The sequence below is a fragment of the Channa argus genome, chromosome 22, assembly GCF_033026475.1.
Source record: "Channa argus isolate prfri chromosome 22, Channa argus male v1.0, whole genome shotgun sequence".
Lineage (NCBI taxonomy): Eukaryota > Metazoa > Chordata > Actinopteri > Anabantiformes > Channidae > Channa > Channa argus.
In genome coordinates, this window is record NC_090218.1 from 10,396,816 (window position 1) to 10,421,427 (window position 24,612).

Below are 24,612 nucleotides of genomic sequence, written 5' to 3' on the forward strand. Positions count from 1 at the left end.
GTACTTCTTCTCTTTCTTCACATGGAATCCTTGCTGACTTGGGTCGGATATCAGATAACCTGCACGATCAACTGGGACTTTGCCAAATAAAATTGAATGAGCAATATTTGATTTCCTTAATCTTTTTTGAAATGGAACTATGATTCATAGTATCAGTGAAGGGGAAGCAAACATTTTCTTAGTTTAGAAGTCTCAGTTTTAACACATTTGGGTAAATCATCTGTAGTTTGACAAAACCCTTATTATTTAGACATAAATACTACAGTTTATGGCTGTAGTAATGTAGTAATAGTAATGTAGTAATAGTAATGCAGTTTTTTGTGTCTTTCCAGTCATTCAGTACGTGACCTTTTGGCCCTCTCTTATGGTTATGGTACTGAGTATATGTACTTACATTTGACTACTCACCAATACTCAGTACTGATACAAGCACCAAACGGTTTTGCTTCTAGTCGGTTCCCCAAATCCTGTGCGAACGCGTTCACGCGATCTTCTGCCAAAAAGAACACGGCGGCGTTCGGTGTCTTAAAAAAAAAAATGGAGCAACTCAAAAGAACAAAAAGAAAGTGAACAAAGTCAAACAAACTAGAGATTTCGACCCAAGGCCCGATACTGGTATCAGCACTGGGGTCAGCAGCAGGACGTGCCTGATTTGTGTTTCTTGACCAGGCCGATAGTTGCCATAATGTGCGTGAATTTGGTTTTGGGCACAGACATTGTACGACATTGAACGTTGAGTTAGACGCTGCCCTTATGGGACTTTGCACTGCACGAGCTGCTGATAATCATCGCGTCGTCTTTCCGTCCGTAGCAAACGAAGGCTCTGTCCGAGTTCAGGAGTCTAAAAACAACAGCGGGATGAGAAGTGAAGTGCAGGGCATCCTGCTTCTGTCGGAGCTCTCATCCTTTCTGCAGTCACACGTGAACAGGGCTGATTGTTATTCCAAGATAAACAGTGAGTCAGACACTGGTGTGTGTGTCTGTGTGTGTGTGTGTGTGTGTGTGTGTGATGTCAGCTGGCCCTTAAAAGCACTTTGTCACTGTGCTTCAAGGAAACTGGCTCAGCGGCAGTAATAACATGGTCCTTCTGTGGGTGGGCAGCTGGGTGTTCACCTGTGTGTGTGTGTGTGTGTGTGTGTGTGTGTGTGTGTGTGTGTGTGTGTGTGTGTGTGTGTGTCTGCTCACCTGCTCACTATGGACACATGTAAGCTGCAAACCATTGTTGTGAACATTATAGAGCTGTTTGAGAGTGAAGACATTTGGTTTTAGGTTTCAGGGTCATTAAACCTAAGTTAAGGTTACTTTAAGGGGTTAGAGAAGAGCATTATGTTCTCTGAAAGATTTATGTGTAGCCATGTAACATACCGTGTGTGTGTGTGTGTGCCGGTCTGTTTTTGTGTGTGTCTCTTTCCCCTGTGTGGGTGTGTTTAGTCAAGTCACTTCTGTATATGAGTGTGTATTCCTGTTTATTTAAATGTGTGTTTCGGCTTTGGTGTCAGTGTTAATGGGTGTGTGTTCATTCTGGTTTGAAATGTCAACTCTCAACAGTCATCCTCTGTGGTTTCTGCTCAGTTCGGCTCAGAGGGGCGGGGGGGCGGGGGGGCAGGAGCAGACAGCACTAATCTATCAACGCTCCGCAGATGGTCAGAGATACGAGTTGATCCACAAAATAAGAGAAACAGGCAAATTGCTCCATATAGCAAACAAAGGGGGGAAATCAGACGGTAGTTTACACAATCTGATCGTTTCTGGAACACTGCAGTATCTCCCATCTCCGGAGAGCCAAATATCTCAGTCCGCTATTAAGCATTTCTTTTATTGTTGTTTTTGTACAAACAGACTTGTTTCCATATTCCAAAACAAATCACTGCAACACAAGAAATTAGAGTGGAAAACTTTCCGAAAGTTCAACCTTGGCATCTGAAAAACATCAGCTCACGGGAACTGGTGTTTGTGAGCGGCCGCTACCAAACGGAATATTAGATCAATATTGATAATGGATCACTTTTTTAAAAATTCTACCACTTTTTTTTTTTTTTTTTCTTGTCACGCAGCTAGTCGCACGCCACACTATGGGAAAAAGGCGGGTGGGGTGTGATTTCCAGGGTGAATGAGTCAGCGTTTGAGATGCACAGGAGCTGTACTGTACTGCAGAGAGCAGCAGATGTTGGACGTGTCTCTGGTGTGTAGATAATTGAAGAGGAGAGTAAATGAAGCTGCTGCCTTTCAGCTTACATCACTGGAACATTTTTTTTTAAAGGGAATAATTAGGTGTTTTCACCTTGTTGCCGCAGAAAAAATAAAAGGAAAGGCACAAACAAGGTGGAGAGCGAGCGACTGAAATGGCCACGAGCACCAGAATACGACTGATGATGATAATGATGGCACCCAAATAATCACATGCTGAAAGGGACTTTGTGCGTCTACTGGAAGTGTAGCGTAATATCCCCTCGTTTCAGGACAAGCTGTGATTTGTCAAATCTGGCGAGCTGAGTGGAAATGGCAAAATTCAGTGGCAGAATCCAGTTATGGTGGTTGATGGATGTAGGAAATCTTTCCAGCAATAAATGAATTATGTGATAAATGGAAGTAAAAGCAAGACACTAAGTCAGAGTAATTAGCCACAGTTTCCATCACTGCTCCATTGCACAACAGTCGCTGTCCATCCAAAATCAGCCGTAAATGACATCTGTCTTCATTAGTTGCTCCGTGATAATACAGCTGATTGTTTTCTTTGGTTTTTTTTTTCTCCCCCTGTGCATGAAAAACAGCCGACATTAACTCTGACGAAGATTAACAAGTTACTCCAATTGAATCAGCTCGTCAGTGACTCGGTTTGCTCATTTGTGTTGCGTATTTTACCCGAAAATGTGCTGGACGGCCGGCGTCGTCTGTCCCTCGGTCCCTCTGTCCCTCTGCCTGTCTGCCTGCTCGTGTCGTCTCTTCCACGCGTCTGCCTGTCATTCGTCAGCGAGAGGAACAAGGTAGAACATAAAACGGCAGGAGCTTGTAATAGTGTTTCCTAGACATTAATTAGCTGCATTTGTTTGTGGACGCAGTGTAAAAACACTGATGCACTGAGCTCTCCGTCGCTCTCTGATCTCCTCCTTTTCCTCCCCTCCTCTCTGTCCTATCCTCATCTTTTGGATCTCATTTTCCCGCTTGCTTCTCAGTTTTTTCCCTCTTTTCTTCCTCGTTTTTCTTTTATCCTCTTCTTCTTCCCCAATCCTTTCTTCCCTCCCCTTCTTGCCTAGTGTTCGCTCCTCCTCCTTCTTCACTTACCTCCTCCTTCACCTTTCTTCTCTACTCTTCTCTCCAGCTTATTTTTTCTTCTTACATCATTTTTTTGTGCTCCTCTGTTTCTTGCCTATGTTTTCCACTTTCTTTTCTTTTCATTATCTTCTTCTCCTTTTTTTCCCTCGCTTTTGCCTTTCTGCCCCATTTTCTCCTCTTTTCTAAATGTTTGTCTCCATCTCACGCCCATTAACTTTTCCTCCGCTCAACTTTTTTCACCTCCTTTTCCAAGACCCGGTGAGGAGTCTGAAGAAGGAGAGTGCAGATGAAAGGGTAGAAAGACGGAGGAAGTGGAGGGAGATTAAGGAGGGGTGGGTCGCCCCCTGTCCCTGTCTGTCCTCTTGCTCATGCTGCTGAAGGAGAAGATTCATCATGGCCTTGGCTCAGTGTCTGTGCTTACACACATGGAGACACTTATTCACACACACAGATAAAAACATGCACCCTCTCTCACAAACACACACACACACACACACACACACACACACACATTGTGAAGCAGTGCATGTGCAAACTTGTCCTCTTGCTGTGCTGCATTATGTATCTGTACTGGCTGGCAGCAGAAGCAGGGATACAGCTTTTTACATATGGCCTCTTCATATACTGCTCTGTAACACACACACACACACACACACACACACACACACATACACACACACACACACACACACACAGCCTCATCCCAATCCGTCCTTGTCTTTCATCTCCATTTCCTCTTAAATTAATGTCACTCCCTTCTCTCCCTCTCGCTCTCTCATTCCCCTCGTACTTGCCGATGACACTTCTTTCTGCCACCCCCCCCCCCCCCCCCCCCCCGTCTGCCCTCTCCTCTCTTCGCTTACAGTAACTATTATTTTCCTCTTTGACACCATCCCTCCTCCTGTCTTTCCTTCCAAGCCGTTCAGTCAGAATCAGAGTCTTTCCCTCCATTGAAACTATCCATTTCTCTCCGCGAGTCACTTTAAGTTATTTTACAACTTCATTAATGAAATATTATTAAAATGTGTCGTTCACCTCTCAGCACCCTTTTCTACCATGTAGTTCTTCTTACAAGTCTCTTTTTGACACTTTTTCTACTTAAGTCCGAACAACGTAAAAATCCACAGTAGGGGACTGAGGGAGAGAGACGAGGGACGATGAGGAGGTTAATGGAAAGACGGGGGAGCGAGGCGGGGATGGGATGGGGGGAGAAGAAGAGCTAATAAAGCAAGGATAAACAGGCTTAGAGAGAGTGATGATAAAATGTGAAGTCGTATGGTTGATTTGGCATCACTGTGTATTTGTGTGTTTCCGCCCGCGTGTGTGTGTGTGTGTGTGTGTGTCTAGGCTGAGTCCTTGACTACATTACTGATAATATCATTGCTTCAGGTCTCTGTTACGGCCACTGTGAATGTGTGTGTTCATCTTATTTGTGAGAATTGTGTGTCTGCATGAATAAAACCATAAAGCCTTAGGTCATGATCTCACACCCACACATACACCCACCTTGTTTGTTTTATAGAATCCTCTTACGTACTCTTCACTTCTACACGTGCAGTTGTCATCATCTTGTAAAGGTCACCAGGTTAACAGCAGTTTGCTGTAATAGCTACAGTAATCACAGCACTTCTTCCTTCTTCCTTCTTCCTCCTCCTCCTCCTCACCTTTACACTCTCTCTGGCAGTAGTTGGCTCCCATTTGAACGAGATGTCTCCTCGTGTCTCTCGGTTGAATCCTTCTCCTTTTGACTGTTCTTGTATCGTGCATGGGAGGGTCTAAGGAAGAGACGAGAGGAAAGAGGAATGGAGCAAACGGATAACTAATGAAATTAATGAAATGTGGGTTCTACATTCACTTCACATGCTTACAGAAGCTCATTTCCCCCAGTACAATGAAATATAAAGGTTTGCTAGGATGCAAAAAAATGTTTATTTTAGTTTATTTTAGTCATTTCAGGATTTTCAAAGTCCAAATGTTATCTCTCTCTTTCTCTGTCTCTCTTTGTCTCTGTCTCTCTCTGTCTGTGTCTCTGTCTCTCTCTGTCTGTGTCTGTCTCTCAGTCTCTCTTTCTGTCTAAATATTTCTCATAGCATAAATGGCTGTTTTTCTTGTTTTGGTGGAAATGGGCTTCTATGCATGTTGAAGTGACTCACATATGATTTAATTTTTTTTTTTTTCCAGTAGTGTGAATAAACCAAGGTGAAACCAACGCCAACTAAAATCCGACTTTTCTTGAATATTTACTCTGAGCCGTTTTCGTATGCGGTCAGATTGTTGGCAGAACAGTATGATTGGACGGTTTTGCACCTCAGCTCTCTATTGTAATTTTCAAAACTACAACTTTCGGCTGCACTAAAAAATAAATAAATTGAGAGGCGTGAACACCTGTCCCCATGAACTTCACTGGAAGGCTGCAGAGCAAAGGAGAGTTGTTGAAGTAGTTGCCAAGTAGGAGGGGTGTCTGGGATCAAAATGACTCAAAAAGCAATGTGGCGCCTAAAGACCTTACCGTTTAACCTTATTGTATTTTAGTCATTGTCACTTCTCAGTTTTGTTGACGACTGCAACCGTGACGGGTGAGTATAGAGAAGAAGAAGCTTAGAATTTGTTACGGAGAAGCTTCTCTTCAGGCCAAACTGCTAAGAACATATCATGACCAAGGAGTTTGTGGAAATTTGACTGTCGCACCAATGACTTTATAGTTGTTATTCTAGTACTCGCATGGGTCGTATTAAAGTTGCATCTTGGTGGTGGTCACAGCAGAGTCGGCCATCAAAGCGATGATTCGTAGTCCTGTAACGTGAACATGTGTAGAAATCAGCAGCTTCAACTGCTCTCTGGTCCTATGCACCGTGTGATGCACTGCTCTAAATAGCACCTCCAGGGAAGCTCCGGTTGGTTCCTTCAAAATATGTCGGAGTAGCAGAAACGCTGCAATGATGCAGAGGAGCAAACAAATGTATCCTCTCCATGTTCTGACAAAGGTGCTGCACAGTCGGTTTTTAGCATTAAAACATGCCACAGTCTGCTGTGTGGAGCCAGACACAGAGACCATAACCAGTCAAAAGCACCCTTGTTACTTTGCAACCAAAAGTAACACAGCAGACTTACAAAAAAGATCAGGGAAACTGCAGTGGAAAATCCCCATTTCCTGAGCAGTCAAACATCCAGAGTATTTAAAAAGCCTGCAGATGCATTGAGTTATTACCTAAGCAAGCCAAAGATATGAATTAGTCAACACCGCAAGATGAGTGATTCATGCGCTGCGAGACAAATGTTCTTCAGTGCCTTCACTCCCATTGCATGTGTTTTTCATGTTGTGTTTGTCATGTGCTCGTGCGGTGTTAAACAGCAGTCGAGGCACAAATGCAACACAAAGGCAGAATTTTGAAACCACAGCATTTTTATGGTCAAGCTGAACTGTGGACAGTTTGTTTTCATCAGCAATGACTTTATCAAGAATACAGTCTGAGTTCTGTGAGAGACACCTCGAGGACACCTTGGATATGATGATGCATATTTCAATTTATTGCACCAGGGGTTAATGATGTTTGGACGGTCGGCACACGAACGATACAAATTTCTGTTCCTATTTTCTTTAATTAAATAATGGTTAAAGAAATGCCTGCTCATAACTGTTCAAGTGTGAAGTGGGTCTTGAGTTTGAGCAGAGTCCTGCAGCCCTGCCTTTTGTTCGATGACAATGATGTTTGCCCATGTGAAAATAACTTGGTTTGGTTTGTAGCGTCAAATACACCAGAATGGAACAAGAACGTGTAGTTTTCATATGTTACCCACTGTCCCCCCCTGCCCCTATATAAGCCCCGAAATGAGTGCGAGTGTTTGCTGTCTGTGCAGGTTTTTCGTACCGACTTGATCACCGCCATGAAGCTGCCCGATTCGGCCCAGCTCGGCGTGGATGACTTCTATGTGCTGTCAGACCCCTGGAGACAAGAGTGGGAGAAGGGAGTACAGGTTCCTGCCAACCTGGAGGCCATACCAGAGCCTGTGGTCAGGTAGGACTCGCACAAAAACAGCAAGTTTAAAATTAGGACACAGATGATTTGTTTTTTTTTTTTGTTGTTGTTGTATCCCAGCAGCTCCTATACAATAGGAGACGATCAGGTATGTTAGTCCTCGGGCTTGTATGTACTGTTGTGCACACAGACAATCACGTCACCACCATAAACACACACTCTGGCAGAGTTCCCATCGTCACAAGGCCTTGGATGAGTCATGCGATTTGGACATTTGTTTGTCATGACTAACAATTGTTTTGGAAAATTGCCCCATTGTCACTGACCTTTTGGAAAACGTGCAAGAATTTTTCGACGCTGGCGCAAAGTGGATACAACCTTGTGGAAGTAATTCTGAGAAATGCGATGGAACACGCGCGCATACGAGATACTAGGAAATTGCAATGGAAAGTGGGGAGAAACGTGGGAACCATTTAGGTAATTAAACTGCAGCTACACTTATTAGCAATATATTTAGACACGTGCAGAAATCTACAAACATGCAAAGTGAAGCTCGTGCAGTGCACGTGCAGACAGCGATACCCGCTCACTCACACACACAGAATGAAGCTGTTAGGCAGATGTTTGCAGACATGCACTTCGACCCACTTACATTCACTTACACACTGTTGATTAGTCTGGGCTCTTTCTCTCTCTCTCTCTCTCTCTCTCTCTCTCTCTCTCTCTCTCTCTCTCTCTCTCTCTCTCTCTCTCTCTCTCTCTCTCTCTCTCTCTCTCTCTCTCTCTCTCTCTCTCTCTCTCTCTCTCTCTCTCTCTCCTCTCTCTCTCTCTCTCTCTCTCTCTCTCTCGCCCCAGTAGGTTGTTGTGGCTCTCTAGTACTACTGCAGCTGCTTCACATACCCATGTGGTTTGTTTGGTGTTCTAGGAACTAATGAAAATGCTCAGACTGCCTGGTAATGCCTGTTAGACAGACGCGTCATACTGGGAGGCCACACACACACACAAGTATGCATTTTCTTTGGGAGACAAATGATCAAGTCATGTGAGATTTGTACGAATGTTCTGTAGTTTCGCAGACAGGAGACAAATAAAAGTAAAAGCTTATTCGTTTAAAATTTCATTGCAAAGTGCGGTTTTTGTTGCAGATAAATCAGCCAAATGCTGCTGAACAGAATAAACTGAAAATAAAAAGGAGAATAATGCCGTGGAGTTTATACCTGGTATATAGAAGACCTTGCTATAGAAACTGTATAAAGAAACTTTATAGAAGAGCAGTTTATAGTGGCTAGTAAAGGTATCACTATTATAGGAGGGTTTTGTTAATGTCATCAGTAGCAAAAAAAATAAAATAAAATCTATCTCTAGATCTATCTCTATTTTATTTTATTAAGAATCATCTCCTTGGAACAACATTAAATCACAGTTGATTTAAATTGGCTTTTTTTCTATATAAAACAAATGTGGTCAAAGGAAGACAGACCTCTAAAGTGTATTTTAAATAATAAAAGGTAAAAATAAAAGGATTGTAGCATAAATACACCTGTATTACACAGTATTGTGGCCAAAATCTCCACCAAGAAGACAAAAGGAAAACTCCAACTGACTGTGAAAAGATTAGGAAGGAGCCAAGTGGAGTGTTGTTTGGTCTTCGGGAGACATGGTCTTTATTTCCGAATCACTCAAGGACACGTCAGCATGTGACCAGCAGCAGTTTTAGATTTTAAATTAAGATTAGTTTGTAGAGTCTCCACTTTTACATGAAACGGTCTTTTGTGTAAAATGTAATCTGACATCATTTGTTGTGTAAAAAAAAAAAATAAAAAAAAATGTGGTGGGGTCTTTTCTAAACCCCACTGCATGTATTTTAAAAAGATTAGTCTGATTGTTTGCCCGAACCGTTTAGTTTTACAGCCCACTGACAAAACAGCAGAGACTCATCAGATGCTACGAATGTTTGGATCAAAAGACCATCGTCAGCACGACTTGCAGTCAACTTAATTACATGAGTAAGAAATGACCATCTTCAAAGACCATTGGAAGCCGGAGAAGCCAGAACCACAAGGTGTTCTACCTGAACCGATTCACCACCTCAGTTTGGGGAAAATCTCAATATTAAAGGGCGACTTCACCAATTTTCAACTTGCTCTCTATGGCTTGAGTTCCGGGTGTAAATGAACATTAATGCTTTGAAACTTCCCTACATGAACATATTTAAAAACTCCTCCAGATGACGTCACCTTGAGGAGACCATGATTACAGACTCCATAGTGTGACAAGGTGACATAATCTCAACTGAAGGTTCCTGCAAGTGATGTCATCTGGAGGTGTTTTTCAGCTAGAAGTAGATATGGGTAGTTTAATGGTGTTCATGTACATCTCTTACCCAAAAGAAGCAAGTTCAAAATCGGCGAACGTGTCCTTTAACACTGGCCAGTCAATATTTTTCCATTCGCTGCATTTCCCTTTTATGGTATTTGCTTTTTCTCTTGTACGCGCTTTGTCTTTAGGGGCCACTGTAGATTACATTGTCTAATAGTTTAATATCTCAGTAGACACACACGAGCAGTATGGGGCTAACAGATTGAATAGAGCCTGAAGGCAGATAAGTAGATGAGCAGATTGGGAGAGGAAGAGAAATGGCAAAGTCAGATAAGGATAGACGGATGAATGCGGGCTTATCTTTTATCTTCTATGTGATAGAATGATGAAGTGACACAGAGTGAAGCAGAAATAGAGCGATAACTTCTAGTTGGGGAGAAGGAGGAGGAGAAGATGGGGAGCGTAAGTGTGACTGAGCTGATGGTATCAGTCAGCGTTGGTCTTTTTTTTTTATCATTTATTTTTACCTCCCCTCGCAACTGCTGTTTGTCTTTCTCTGCCCATTTGTTTTCCCTTCATCGCTCTACTATTTGATATGTTTGGGCGGAAAGCAGCTTGAGATTTCCTTGGTTTCGGCCCAGACGAGCTTCTTCGCTCGAGCAAAATCAGCAGGAGGAACACGCCCACAGGAAGTGATGTCTGCTCAGAAATAGGTCAGTAAGGGTCTCGGAGAAAGTGGAGAGTGGTTTGTGTTGGAAGGAGAAGAAAATGTGGTCACGGTCACTTTGGATTTAAACAGGCTTGTGACGTATAAAGACGGTCATTTGTCCAGGGGGGCGGCTGTAGCTTAGTTGATAAGGCAGTCGTCCCTGGACCAAAGGGTCGGTGCTTTCGATCCCCAATCCTGTGGGCAAGACAACGAACCCCCAACAGCCCATTCCCCTCCCCAGCCGTGAAGTGCCGGTCCCAAGCCCGGTAGAAATTGAGGAGCGTTGTGTCAGAAAGGGCATTTAAAAATAAATAAAAAAAATTGTCTAGGCAATAAGTGTACGTGATACATACAGTATTTTTGACCTCAGGACTAGAAAGTCACCAAACCTGTCAGACTGGTTGGGTGAGCTTATCTTTAACTTTCAGTTCTGTCACTATGTCTGGTCACTGGTAACCACAGCCTTGCTCCTGAGGTCTGAATCGTCACCATGACAACGATCCATGCGCCTTGATACTGCTGCGTTGCTGTGCAGTGGCTTCGGGGTTTCTCTTCCCACCTGATGATCTCCTCAAACATCTGCTCGCACTGTCATCGTAGCTCAGGCCATATGCTCCAATCTTTTCATCGCTTTTAATTGTTGTAAAATGCGTGTGCAGCACACGGTGGAGTGGTTAGTGCTGCCGACGCACGGCCAGAAGGTCCCCGGTTTGAATCTACCAGCCGGCAGCGGCCTTTTCGTGGGGGGTTTTGCGTGTTCTCCCCCTGTTTGTGTGCTTTTCCTCCCACAGTCCAAAGACATGCATGTTAGGTTTAGGGGCAGGGGAAGTAGGATGTCTGTGTCTAGTGAGACCATAAAGTCCACTGATGACAAATAGCACTGTAGTAGCAGGTGCCTGTCAGTGGATGAATGGGAAAGTAGTGGAGGGTCTTGTTGTCAGACACCATCATGATTTGAGGCTCCTTCGCTGCCTCAGGGCCTGGTCAGCTCACAATCATGGAGGAGAAAATAATTCCCAAGTTTATCAGGGTCTCCAAGACGATAAGGTCATCTTCATTTCCAGCTGACGCTCCGTAGTAGTGTGCTGATGCAACAGGACTGTGACTCTACTACAGTTTTGGAGTCAGAGCCCAGACCTCAACCCAACAGAGAAGAAGTGGCGTTTTGAGAGCTGAGACCACATCTGAGATGAAGCAGTTCTGTGGGGAGAAGTGGTCCAAGATTCCTCCTGAACATTTGTGCAGCTCTAATCCACAGCTACAGGAAGTTCTTCCTTCAGGCTACTGTGTTCAGACCCGTCATTCAAACCAAGGGTTTCATCGCTCTTAGCACTTAAAACGTTTAATGTCTGTGTTCGGTGAAAAAGTGAAACCCTGGTGTGTTTGTGTGCTTTTGGTGTTTGCACGTTGTGTTTGTCTGTGATATGGATGAAGATCAGATCACATTTCATGGAGATAATTCCAGGCTCTATTCATTAGAAACATCTAAAGTCAAGAGAAAAGTATGAATTGAGGTACTTTCCATTTCTTCTGCTGTTCTTCTTTTTTCCATTTGCGTAATGCTTCTGCTCTGTTTCTATTAATTTTTGTCCTCATCCACCTCTGCTGTCTTCTCTTTTTTTAATTTTTTTCCTTCCTCTTCTGTTGATATCTTCATACATTGCCCCATCTCTCTGCTTTCTTTCTTTCCAACCCCCCCTCCTCCCCACACACACACTTCTTTTGGCTATAATCAAGCCGGAGGCACAGACACATTTTTCTTTTCTTTTCTTCCTTTTTTTTTTTTTTTTTTTTTTTTTAATGAATGACATCATCTCCAAAAAATTGTTGGAGAGGAAAAGGGCTGCTTGCCCCGTCTGGCTTCGACAATGCTCCTCTTCCACATTTGCTTCTCTCCTTAGACCATATTTGGCCGCTGTGGCATGATTTTCGGTAAAACTGTTTTGACGGATGGCGAAGAGGTCATTATGGTTTGGTGGTGTTTTTTTGCTTCCTCTCTTCACCAAAACACTGCAGAGGAGTAGAGGGAGAGAGTTCTTATCTCCGCCTTCTTGTCCTGCACTCCCTTTGTTTGTGTCCCTCGCTGTCCTCCTGCTCACACTTATTTTGTCTCGTTTCTTTACCTTCCTACCTTTCCTTTATCTCTGTTGGAGTAATGTCTCTCTCTCTCTTCCTCGTTGACATTCCACTTGCTTGTCCTCCTGTCTGGTCTGTTTTCTCTCTCTCTTTCCTTCTCTCGCTTTGCTTTTCCCTCGGCTCGGTTTTGCAGGGGCCGAGTGGAAGTAATTAGCCGTTGCGTAACACTGGCTATGTGCAGACAGTGAATGGGTCTTTGGCAGTGACTTGACAGGCCGGGTCCCCAGTGACATCGCCAAGCCAGAGAGGGAAATAATTACACATAAACACATGAGAAGATCTTTCTTTTTTAATTTTTTTTTTTTTTTAAGTAACGAGATAGTGGTTACTTTATTTATTGCTTCGTTTTAATCCCCTGACTAGTGGCAGAGCTGGCCAATGTGAACCCGGTGTGTGTGGTTTGGCTTTGTGAGCCGCGTGTGAGGCTACCTTACCGGCGACTGAGCGTGCAGGTCTTATGAAAAGGTAGATGTTGGAACGTTGTTTGCTTCGTGGCTGTACAAATATTTATCCGATGGGCTGACAAGCTTAAAGAATTCACGAAATCATGAGACTCGAAGCCTGAAGTAACTTCTAGCGCGTTTACATGTGCTTTAGTGTGTGAAGTCCTTGGAGCTGTGTGTTTCCAGCGTGCAGCTCCTCGTCCTACCAACCTGCCCAATGTTTCCTTGTTTGCTTTTTGTTGCTTTTTTTCTTTTCAGTCTGCACTTTCCACTCACCCCAACTGGTCAAGGCAGATGGCCGCCCACCGTGAGCCTGGATGTGTTGTTATTTTCAGCTTTGCTAACTCAGAGTGTACTTATTTTAAATAGGGGGCATTACCTACAAACATGGCAGAGAAATCAGCCTTCTCCAGGAGAAACTCTTACTTTGGGAAATCGGGTTTCTCGGATCCACCCATGTTTGATCTTACTCGAGAAAGCCGCATGCAAACCCTCTGAGATTGCAGGACGACGGGAATCATCATATAGTCCCCCATGATGGAATGTCTGTGCATCAGGTTCCTCTCAGCTGTGGTCATATGCAAAACCAGCATCAGACAGACATGGATGCTATGTAAAACATTCAGTCAGGAAGCTTTAAGCTCTGCTCGGAGAAGAAGGAATGTGCAAACACTGAGAGAGGATGTAGATTCTGTCGCTTGACAAGGCAACAAACCCTTTCAGGCAAACCCAGACATACAGTAACACAAATATTCACATAACAGTGATGTGGAAAACAAGGTGATGACACAACGGACATGCAGAGTAAATAATCCTCCACAGGATGAAAACAGAGATGCTGTGCTTTAAAACCATTTACCGGCTGATGAGTTCCACTGCCAGCAATTTCATATCATCTGCAGATGTTTTTGTTTGCTCGTACTGCAAGTATACTTCATAGACAACACAACAGTTTCTTACATTCAGCCTGAATGTGTGGCAGTCGGACACCCGACACATTCTGAACATGTTGCATTAGAGAAATATTGTTTTTGTAAACGTTCTGTAATTTGCTGACATTTTTTCGTACTTTCTGTACGTGTGGCGGCCGTGTATTTAGCAGATTCAGACTTACCTAGTCAAATCGATTAAGTTTGAATGTGGGTGGACAGAGGGGAAGTGCATATGTTAGGCTTTGCATTCAGATGTGGGTCTAGAAGGAAGTGAAGCCAACAGCATTTGAATGGCTGCATTCCTGTAAAGCAGTATGTAAAACCGTCGGCTGCTATTGATGAAACGGGCAGTTTCTGTTTATTTATACAAATACTTCTGTACAAGTACACGTGCACAGAGAGTCGCTAACACACCCTTTCAGCGGGCACGTCGGAAGGCTAATCGGCCGCTAATAACTCAACGAGTGTCTGGCACACACACACACACAGATAATGGCTTGAGGAGAGCCTGAGGGCAGTAAGATGGATAGAGAGATGGAGAGAAGGACAAATGACTGGAGAGCAAAGATGGAGGACAGTCTAAATGTCATGTACGCCAACGATTCAGCTGTATTTAAAGCTTAAAAACTATATTTTGACAAATTTATTGTTATTCCGGCTCTTTTTTTTTTTTTTCTCCACCAAGGCTCATGTCATACTGTGAGATTTTAATTCAGTATATTTTCGCCTGCTTGAAGTAGCCTTCTGGGATTGCTAACACTTTTCCTTGACACAGCAAACCACAAGTTAGCTCATTAGTGTGCGTGCGTGTGTGTGTGTGTGTGTGGTTTCAGTAAAGAATTCTAAGAAAAGAATCCTATCATATTTTCATCATCTATTTGGAGACTTTTCATAACTGAGTCAGAGCACTGCTGTGACCCCAACACCATTTTCGTTTCCTGAATTTTAAATTTCGATCTTCAACCAATAAATGTCAGCTTTACACAGCGGTTAAACTCCAGCAGAGAAAAGTAGCTCAGAGCAAGAGTCCCAGATTTTTATTATTATTTTTTGTTATTTTTCATTTTTCTAAGGACAAAGTTTTAGTCCCTCATTGGAAAAAAACGTACCTGTTTTGCAGAAAGTAAATGCTACAGTTTTTGTCTGAAAGAACGAGAGCTAGAAATGCTCACAATAATTATTCTGTTAATATTCCCTCTTTAATTCATGTGATGAAGTCAGTTAAACACTGTTTAAAGGAGGGAAGGACGTAGGTGATAAGAAAGACCCTCTGAGAACTGTGTGGCCCAGCTGCAGCCTCGTCCACCAGTGCCTTGCTTAGTCACCGGCAGTGCAAATGTTCACTTTCATGACGAGCACGTCATGTCCACAGCATCTGGAAATTCCCCCAGGACGCTCTCTGATCTTTACAAAACAGCTCTTCATCAGATAATAACATAACTAAGAGCAGCATCATCAGCCTCGTCGTGCACAGGGTCATTGGGTGCACATGGACACACACACACACACACACACACACACACACACACGATGTTTGCTCTTGATACATGACAGAAGTTAAGTGGATGGATGAATGAACAAGTATGAGGATGACCTGCACGCACATTCAACACATTTTACTACGTGTTGAACCTGTTGCTCTGGGAATTGCTGTCCACATGGACGACTTGTAGACTGTATAGAGGATGAATGGGGGAGTGTTTCAGCGCATGGACTAATGATTTACTGTCTGGCTGAAGGAGCTTTACTGACTACAGCAGTTGCATAAGTCTAACTGTACCTCAGACTCCATCTGGAGGAGTTGAGCTCAAAGTGAGTGTCATGCAGCTGTGTGCCAGAGGCCACAGATTATCAGTCCACATATTGCCTTTTAAAAAACACATTAGAAGCAAATCTGAAGCATATACTGTAAGTTCTTTGCTGACCACACCTCCATCACATCATCCTTTTGTCTGCTTGTGGCTGTTTTTTATTTATTTATTTATTTATTTTCTTTTTGGATTTTGGTTTCCTGAAGTGGGACAGTTTGTGAATCGGAACAAATGACTCGAGAAGATGATCTGATTGAATTTGCCTGGCTGCAAACTTTGCATAATAATGAGGTCACATGTATTTTTTGCAGCTTTATTCCTGACAAACTATTAGTACCGTGAAAACACTGCGTGCTCTTTTGTTTGCAGATCGGCTGGAAGAACAAAACCTTATTTTGTATCATTTACATTGCACCACAAAAATTGTATGTGCCAGCTCCTTGTACTACTCCTGGTCTCTTTGTAAGATTACAGAAAAAGCCATTTTTTTTTTTTTAAATCATTGATATTTTTAGCAATCCTTAAACCATCAGGCCTGATCCTGCCATTGTGTGCTCGTACTAAAAATCCAAACTTATCAGATACTGCGTCCGATACGATATTAACCTACGCTGGCAGGCAGAGGTGGAAAAATGTCCGTGGATTAGAGCTGGTTTGATATAATCGGGGACAAAAGTGAAGCTGAATGCAGCTCTGCTGTGCTAAATTCTAAAGAATATTTAAAAAACACTTAATATGTCACTGACATGCAATGACTGTTTTTAATATATCTATCTATAGATAGATAGTAACTAGAACTTTCCGTGAAGTTCTCTTTGTTTTGAAAAGTTATTTCACTTCATATTCCTCTGTGGACTTCTCCATACAGGATGTCACCCTAAATCTGATCTGTGCTTTGTTTTTTTTTTTTGTTGTTGTTGTTTTGTTCTGTCTTTAAAAAAAAAAAATTGCCAAACTTGCTCCATTTATTAAACACCGGTTGCTGCCGTGTTTGTTCTGGCAGAAGAGAGCGCGAGAATTTTCGCTCTCGCAGCATTTGCATTACACAAACGCACTGATGAGGATTTTACTGTCCAGCAACTCACACGAGAAGCAAACCAGTACTTGCATCGGTACTCGATATCGGCGAGCACTCAAATGTAAGTACTTGTACTCAGTCTGGGCAAAACTGGTATAGGGACATCTCCTACTGTTGCAGCTACTTTTACTGCACTAAACCCTTATGTCTAAGGTTTATTAGTGGAATGTCATAATTTCTGATTTGCAGTCACTACCATTAAATGTATTGTCCAACATTGTTTTCATCGTTTCAAAATTGCCTCTGGCAGAAACCTCAAAGGAAACTATTGAATTCACATTCAATTCAAACACTCAATTAAAATATCGTGAAGTAGATGTAGTGCACTGCATTGAAAATGGAGAGTTCTAACTGACATAGCATCAGTGTTGTTTGAGGTCAGCTCAGCCAGGACGGGAATAAGATCTGAGAAAGGAGAGTTGTCTCCTTTCCCAGATGTTTTGATGTAGTAAATCGCCGACTGACTGACGGGCGAACTTATTGACTCGATGACTTTATTAGCACAAACGGGCTTCTTTGATGGTTTGAATGGCAGCCAGCGTCGATGAGTGAACAGATTAATTGGCTGTTTACCGAATGGACGAGGAGATGAATGACTCACTGACCTGTTGATGGACAGTCACGGCTGCAGCAAAAGCCAAGTTCGCCCACATAAACTCATCACCACACTGCAATGAGAGGTCAGTGGGTGTATTTCTCACCACAGGCTGATTTGGTTGGTTTTGGCTGGATGGGTGAGTGAATATGAGAACTGTATTTCTTAAAGTACAGGCTTAGGAGCCAAATTGGGCTTTTGTGCCTGTAGCTGGTAGGTCCCCATGACAAAACTAATAACACATTATTACACATTATAGTCAGGCAGTGTTTGAACTCTTTCCTGGGGGAAAGGGCTTAATAAACTTCCCACTCGGGCGGCTGGGGGGGGGGGAACCGTAATGGCAAACACAGCAGCATAATGATACATTGTCATTTCTGGATGAGTTTACAGTCCCCGAGTACTTTGTTCACCGCAGTCAGTAGAGACAACTTTTTTCTTGAGTGAATCATGCCTGGGTGATTGAGTCATCGCGTAATCAACCAGGTTGCTGGCTGACAGGCTTATCGACAGGCGTGAGCGGCATCGCCTCTTTGTAGTCGCTGCCATTATCCGAGCACAGATTTTCTACCTCTTCACCACTCGTTAGGGCCAGTGGGGTTCTCGCTTACCACATTTCAGGTTTGTCAGCCGCAGCGGCCACTCGCCTGGGTGGCGTGTTTGTTGAAGGGGCTGGCAGAAGAGCCATTTGCCTGAGTGATTGAACGGATGAGTAAAGGGTCAGTGACCGGGTGAATGAGAATAAGAAGGGAATTCTCTGCCCTCCCCTCACCACAGCCTGCGGTCGGGTCAGGGGATGCTTTATTAATCACATAAAAGAATTGCTGCATTGCTGACTGATTGGCTTGCTAAGGTGACATCTGGCAGACTGAGTGAACTTTCTTCTTGGACCGATGGCCAGCATCCAACCAAAAAGCACAATGACAGCATGGAGGTCCATCTCTGACCACATTTTTAGGTCGGCTGCCCGACTGTATTTACTGACTCGTTGGCCGACCCCACTGCAATGACAGAAGTCAGAACTGGCAGGCTGACTGAATGACTGGTTGCCTGCCCGTCTGGCAGGCTGACTCTCTGACCACAGTGACTGAGCCAGAAACAAGCCGGTTTTCTGCTTCCAGCGAGTGAGTCAGGCTCCAGCTAAACCCATTCACCTCTAGAGGCCTGCAGGCAGACTGACTTCAGCCTAAGGAAGCTGGGGAATTTAAACATTTCACCTCCAAACAATCATTTTTATCCTGCTGGTGTGTGTGCGTGTGTGTGCTCACACGTTGAAGCTGGAAAAGCAACCTGCCAAAACCTAAATGTGTTGGCATGTGTCTACTCCACATTCCCCACCCAGAGATTCATTTGGCAGTTTTTGATTTATTTAACCTTTGTTCAACCAGGGTACTGTTATTAAGTGCCACTGACACACTCACACTCACACACAAAAAAAAAACTAATTTGGGGCCTCGACTGAGAAGGCAAAGAGATGCTGGTGCTTGTGCGGGGAAAAGTATGAAGAGGAGAACTGGACTGAGTTGATAAATGAGTGCAGCTTTCTTAAATTACATTGGGAGAAAAACAGCTCTGTGTGTGTGCTTGTGTGTATTAAAGCAATTCCCCAGTTCACAACACAGCGTGTGCGGCGTGTGTGGCTGGTGGTGTTTACTGCAGGCTACCCTCAGGCTCAGTGTGGGTTGATTGTGTGTCTGTGTGTGTGTGTGTGTGTGTGTTTATTGTTCCCCACATGGATGTCATGTGTGGGAGTCTGGACTGTGTGTGTGTGTGTGTTTAGGTGCCCGCATTCGTGGAGGCACAGATTATGTACATGTTATGATACTTATGAGTTATCCCTTGGGGATTTTCTGGGAAGCATTTCACTTGGGAATCTCATCCAACTCTTCTCTCGCTCCTCTTCACTAACAGAAACACACACACGTGCTTTGGACTTCAGTCTCTTTCTTCTTACAGCCTTCTCGTCTCCTCGTCTCCATATCCAGCTCCTGTAGTTCCTCTGTGGTATGGCACATCAAAGCCCTTTGCCTTCTGCACTGTGGCTTCTAACAACATCTGGGCCACGCCGTCCGCCTTTTTACCAGTGTACCATCTGCCAAATTCACTTGACTAGTGTGTGTGTGTGTGTGTCTGTGTGCGCAAGAAACAGACAGAGGGGGAGAGAGACTCCTGACATGATAGTCGATAGTGACGTTCTTCCACTGCTCCGTTTTATTTGTTCGTGCTGTTTGACCACCCCTCAAAGAGTTAAAGTGTGTCAAGCTGCAGCTGACAGTCTCTTCGAGTCTCTTCTTCCTTTTTCTCCCTCTCTGGGTCCCATCCACTGGCGCCTTCAGCCTGGTTGCCAAGGCGAGGCAATTGATGTTAACGGTCACATAAGGGAGGCTGGTGCACCCTGGCTGGCCACTTAAACCCGACCGCCTCAACGAGAGTAAACCCTTACTGGTGCTTTGTCTCCCAGTGGAGCCCTGAGGGCCCAGGCCTCACATAAAATCTCCGCTCTGGGTTTGGATGGATGGGTGGAAATAAAGGTGGTTAAACTGACAGATGGATTGATGGACGTTTTTCTCCAACAGTTCTGAGGAGTAAGACAAATGAACATGATGTGACCACTTTGCCTTTATATCAATACAGCAGGAGAGAAAGTGACCTGATTTGTAATGTTGACTAAATATTGTTCAGATGCAGTCCAGGTTTTCCTGCAGTGTGAAAGACAAATCTAAACATTTAGACTGTTAGTCAATGAGCAGATAAGCTTTTGATTTGGCACAATGCAGCTGAAGAGAGGCAGCAGCAACAGGCGCCAGTACCCGAACTTGTTAAGCAGAAGAATTTGCAGCATGTGGCTTTTGAGTTTTGGCTTTTGGGGGGGAAAAAAAAAAAAATTCATCACTCCTGTTTGGCTAAACGAGAACATATGCAATGTTAGTGGCAACTCTGTTGCAGGAAACGGCAGCTTTTCTGAGTGCAGCATGTGCTCAAAAGATCAGCTCACAAATGTATTTTATTTGGGGTGGAACAGTTAAAATGTAAACACTCATTACCTAAAGATCTGGAGTCATATTGAAGCTAATTAAAAGCATAAACCATCCATCCATCCAACAGTGTTTTCCAACTAGCCCTATGCAACTATGCCCCCACCACTGCTGATTTCCTAGCTGGATGATGGACTCAGTGTGTGTGTGTGTGTGTGTGTGTGAAGAGGTTTGATTTTGGTATTAGCTTGGATTGGGTGTAATATGCATTAAAAGGTATTCAGAGTTCTTTCTATATTTTGGCCAAACCTGCCTAAAAAATTCAGCTTCCTATGGTTTCACTCATTAAAAACCGTATATATGTCATCGCATGACAGCATCTCCCCCAAACAAGGCGCCTTGTTTGCATGTATCTCACAGTAGCCAGTGTTAAGGTGATCGTCGGCCTCTCGCACAAAAAAAAAAAGGAACGAATCTTCCAGAGAATGAGTGATATAAGACAGTGTGGGGAGGAGGAGGAGGGATGCTGATGGTGGAGGATCTGAGGGAATCAGTAAACAAACGGGTAGATGAGGCGGTTGAGTGGAGCGGTGCACCGGCTGTAGATCTGCAGGGAATCGCAAGAAGAGAGGTGATGGACACACAACAGAGCTTTGCCGATACTGTAGCAAATAACAGTAACACTTTCTACATATTTGGGTTTAGACAAAGCTTTTGGGCACAGAACTGAAGTAAGTGGGAGCTTCCTCCGAGGACCCGACTTGCCACTAAGCCACTAAGCAACTAAGCCCAGCAGCAGGTGCAGAGGATCACACTCGCACTCCGGTTAACCTAACATGCATGTCTTTGGACTGTGGGAGGAAGCCCACACAAGCATGCGATAGGTTTTACCTCCATCAGTCAAATAGTTAACAGTATTACTCTATTGGCAGAAAATCTATTATCAGATGTTTGCAATAGAGAGTAGAAAGGACGAGTGACCTGACACTTGAACTACTTTTACGAACCAACGTCATTTCCAGACCATAAACTGTCACTGTCGTTAGGGTGAAGACAACACCTGTGGCTGCACCTGTGGCTTGTTTTTCTTCCAAGTCTCCAAGAAGAAGGTTGTGTTTGTGTCCTTGTGTGCAACAGAGCTGAGCGGGTTTTTTTTAGCAGCCGCTGTCATCTGGAGGGCTGGTGGTGGGTGGGTGGGGGTGGGGGTGAGCTGTTTTTTGTTTTTTTTTTTAAGTGCTGGTGGGCTTACTGGAAATGTGTCAGACAGGAGAGGAATGCAGGAAAAGGGTGGGGTGTGTGTGTGTGTGAGTGTGTGAGAGAGAGATGAATGGAGACAGTGCTGGGGCAGCCCCTCACTCTTGATGTATACTGTACATATGTGCAGCATGTGTGTTTGGACATGCGTGTGTGTGTGTGTGTGTGTGTGTGTGTGTGTGTGTGTGTGTCCATCCATGCATGCGAATAGTGTCATTGCTTCAACCCCTGTCTCAGTTTGAAAGGCTGCAGGGGGTTTTCCACAGTTGTTTTGCTAATAAAGTTGGGTTTGGCAATTTCCTCCAAAAAAAAATAAAACACAACTAATAAATTTAGTACATTTGAATGAATGGGAGACAACTGTTTTCATGTGTATTGTGCAGGTTTCCCTATTAAATTCATGCAAAAGTGAGATTTTAAATGAGTTTTCTTTTCCCCCCGTGACAGCAGCATTTAAATGCATCCAGAAACATTCAAGGTCACCTCAACTGTCCCTTCACAGAAAAATGAGCCTCACAGTCACAGGAAGAACAAACACACAGTCCCATTTCAAACCTGGGTCTGTAAACATCCTGGCCTCCCCTGGGTGTGTTTTAAAAAAATGTGTAAAAATTCATGCTACTAAAAAAGCTGGTAAGCTCCAGCGTTCAGTCGTAGCCCCTGTGGTTTAGATTTGGATCGTCCTCCTCGACATTTGAGGCATCACAGGAAATAATTCACAACAGTCGATGGCATCAAAAGAATCAAAGCTTCTGCAGATTATTAGCAGATCTTTGCTCGTCTTTTCTCCGTGCGGTTGGGTTGAAACGTGTTTCTCATGGGAACATTGAGTCTTCCCTAGTATCCAAGCCAATTATTGGACTGTTCAGCAAAGCGATGTATAAGGAACGACTTCTCTTTCCGCTCTTACGTATTCTCCCCAAACCCTTGCAGCAGGTTGACGGAGAAGTGCCTGCTATTTAATAATATTGTACAATCCCTATTTTCTCGTTTTATAGGAATCGATGCTTTGACCAATGCTGACTGTACAATTCAAAGTGCCTTTACTTGGGAAAATCCTCATGCAAGTATGAGTAGATTAAAGTAGTAGTTTTCTAAGCATTAATAACTGTAAAGAAGAGCAGAAAGTTAATAGAACCGCTTTGGAAAATGTAGTAAATCTGTCCTATGTCAGTTTTTAGGTTTTTTTTTTTTTTTTTTTTTTTTTTTCCAGAAGTGACAGGGATCAGTTTATCAATAATAACAGCTCAGCCTGTGTTAATGTTCAGACAGCTGTGAAAACGCTGTGGCTTTGAAACAAAGCTGCATTTCCTATTTCCATTCACAAATATCCCCTATAAATCAGGATCATGCTGCGATTGGCAAAATATTAAAACATTTCCCTCTGTTTTTTTTTTGTAGTTCTCAAGTGATTTCTCCTGTAAAGTTTCTCTGCAGCCAATTTCCAAACTTCAGCCATACACGTCCCATATTTTACTGCAAGTTACATCAATTCCCCTCCTACCTTTTAACCACAGGCCAGGTGTGTGTGTGTGTGTGTGTGTGTGTGTGTGTGCGCGCGCTGCCGGCTACAGAGAGAGAGTGCAAGTACAAACAGAAAACTGCCGTTCACACATCTGGCTGCGACTGCTCTGTGGTCTCTGTTGCAGTAACACGGGAAGAAGGTTAACGAGGAACTGACATTAAACTAAAGGACATTAAATTAAAGCGATAAGAAAAGCCACAGATTTTGTGATCGCTAACCGAACAGCACAGCAGTATAATGAATAGAATCTTCTGAAAGTTCCTGTTTGCAACATTAACCATTTGCATACGTGTAGATTATTGGAGACATAGATCAGCATAACAATGACTGAATGGCCTTTTAAAAAACACTCAGTTTGATGTGTATCTACTATGTGATGATACGAATATTTATTGTGACACATTCCATATGTTTTGAAATACTGTGACCAAGGCGATTTATTGCAATTTATTAATTTATGTGTTTTTATAAATATATTTTATCTTATCCAATAAGCTTGAAGTTGCCACAGCATCGGATCATTGGTTATTATAGTTTTTACGCTGGATGCCCCTCCTGACGCAACATTCCCCATTCGTTGGGTTTGGGACTAGTGCTTTTGCCCTGGGGCACCGCTAACCCGAAGGGATTGATAGGCGGCCCCTCTACCAACTGAGCCACTGCCGCCATGAAGGAATCGCACCATCACATGCATAAAAAACTACAAAATGAGCCACTGTCTCCTACAAACTTCTTTATGTAAACTGATAATAAAAACTCAGTTTGAAAACCGATACAGTAACACAAAGAATATTACAGCATCTACTCGAGCACTAATGCGACTGATGTGTTAAAATGAATGTGCTAATGATGTACCGATGCTACTGAATGTAGTAGTTTGCATGTTTGTGCTGCATTTGCCTGAAAAATTGTGATTTAGCTCAAGAAAAAAGATTTGGGAGGTGAAAACCCGTTGTGTTGGCAAAAAGACAAATTGCCTGCAGCGTAGCCGGAGGCTCTGCAGTGGAGCAGCTCTCAGTATCGGGCTGCTGGAGCAGCAGATGCAGAAAGCTGGCACATTAACTCTTTTCTCAGGGTGACACAGAAGAGCAGACGTGAAGAGAGGTGGGAGTAAGTGCTCTCACTTTCTGCCTGTTTTAATCATCTGTCTTCGTGGACTTCACCATCACTCCAGCTTTTGTTGCAACTTCCTGACTTCTATCCTCAGCCACTTTCTCTAAATGCATTGAGTCTCTTGTAGGATTAGGACCCATCTGTTAGCATGTGCTATTTCAATCTGATTAAGTCTGATTGTCAGAAGTTTGTGGGCGACTTTTGTCAACATCTTGCTCTGGGACCAGTGGAGTTTCTGGTTTGTTTTACTTGGAAGAAATTGTTTCCCCCTTTTCTCCAACCTTGGGAAGTCAAAGGGTTAAAAGCACGGATCCTTACTCTGCTCTTAACCCTTTGACTTTCTGTCACCTTCATCACTTTAGATAGATGAGCTGATGGTGTGTGTGTGTGTGTGTGTGTGTGTGTGTGTGTGCCTTAATGTACACACTTCAGTTTCAGTGTGAGTGCGGAGAAAAGTCTACAGACGATTTCT

The 24,612-nt window shown here is 43.5% G+C and overlaps 1 protein-coding gene across 2 annotated transcripts in view; it reads left to right on the top strand.

The window, feature by feature from the left end:
* jade2 (jade family PHD finger 2) overlaps positions 1 to 24,612 on the top strand; it is a 175,653-nt gene that overhangs the window by 45,661 nt on the left and 105,380 nt on the right. For both annotated transcript variants that reach the window (XM_067492162.1, XM_067492161.1), the window contains exon 4: positions 7,132 to 7,289. In XM_067492162.1, coding sequence (XP_067348263.1) covers positions 7,132 to 7,289 — 158 coding nt within the window. The remainder of the gene's footprint in view (positions 1 to 7,131; positions 7,290 to 24,612) is intronic.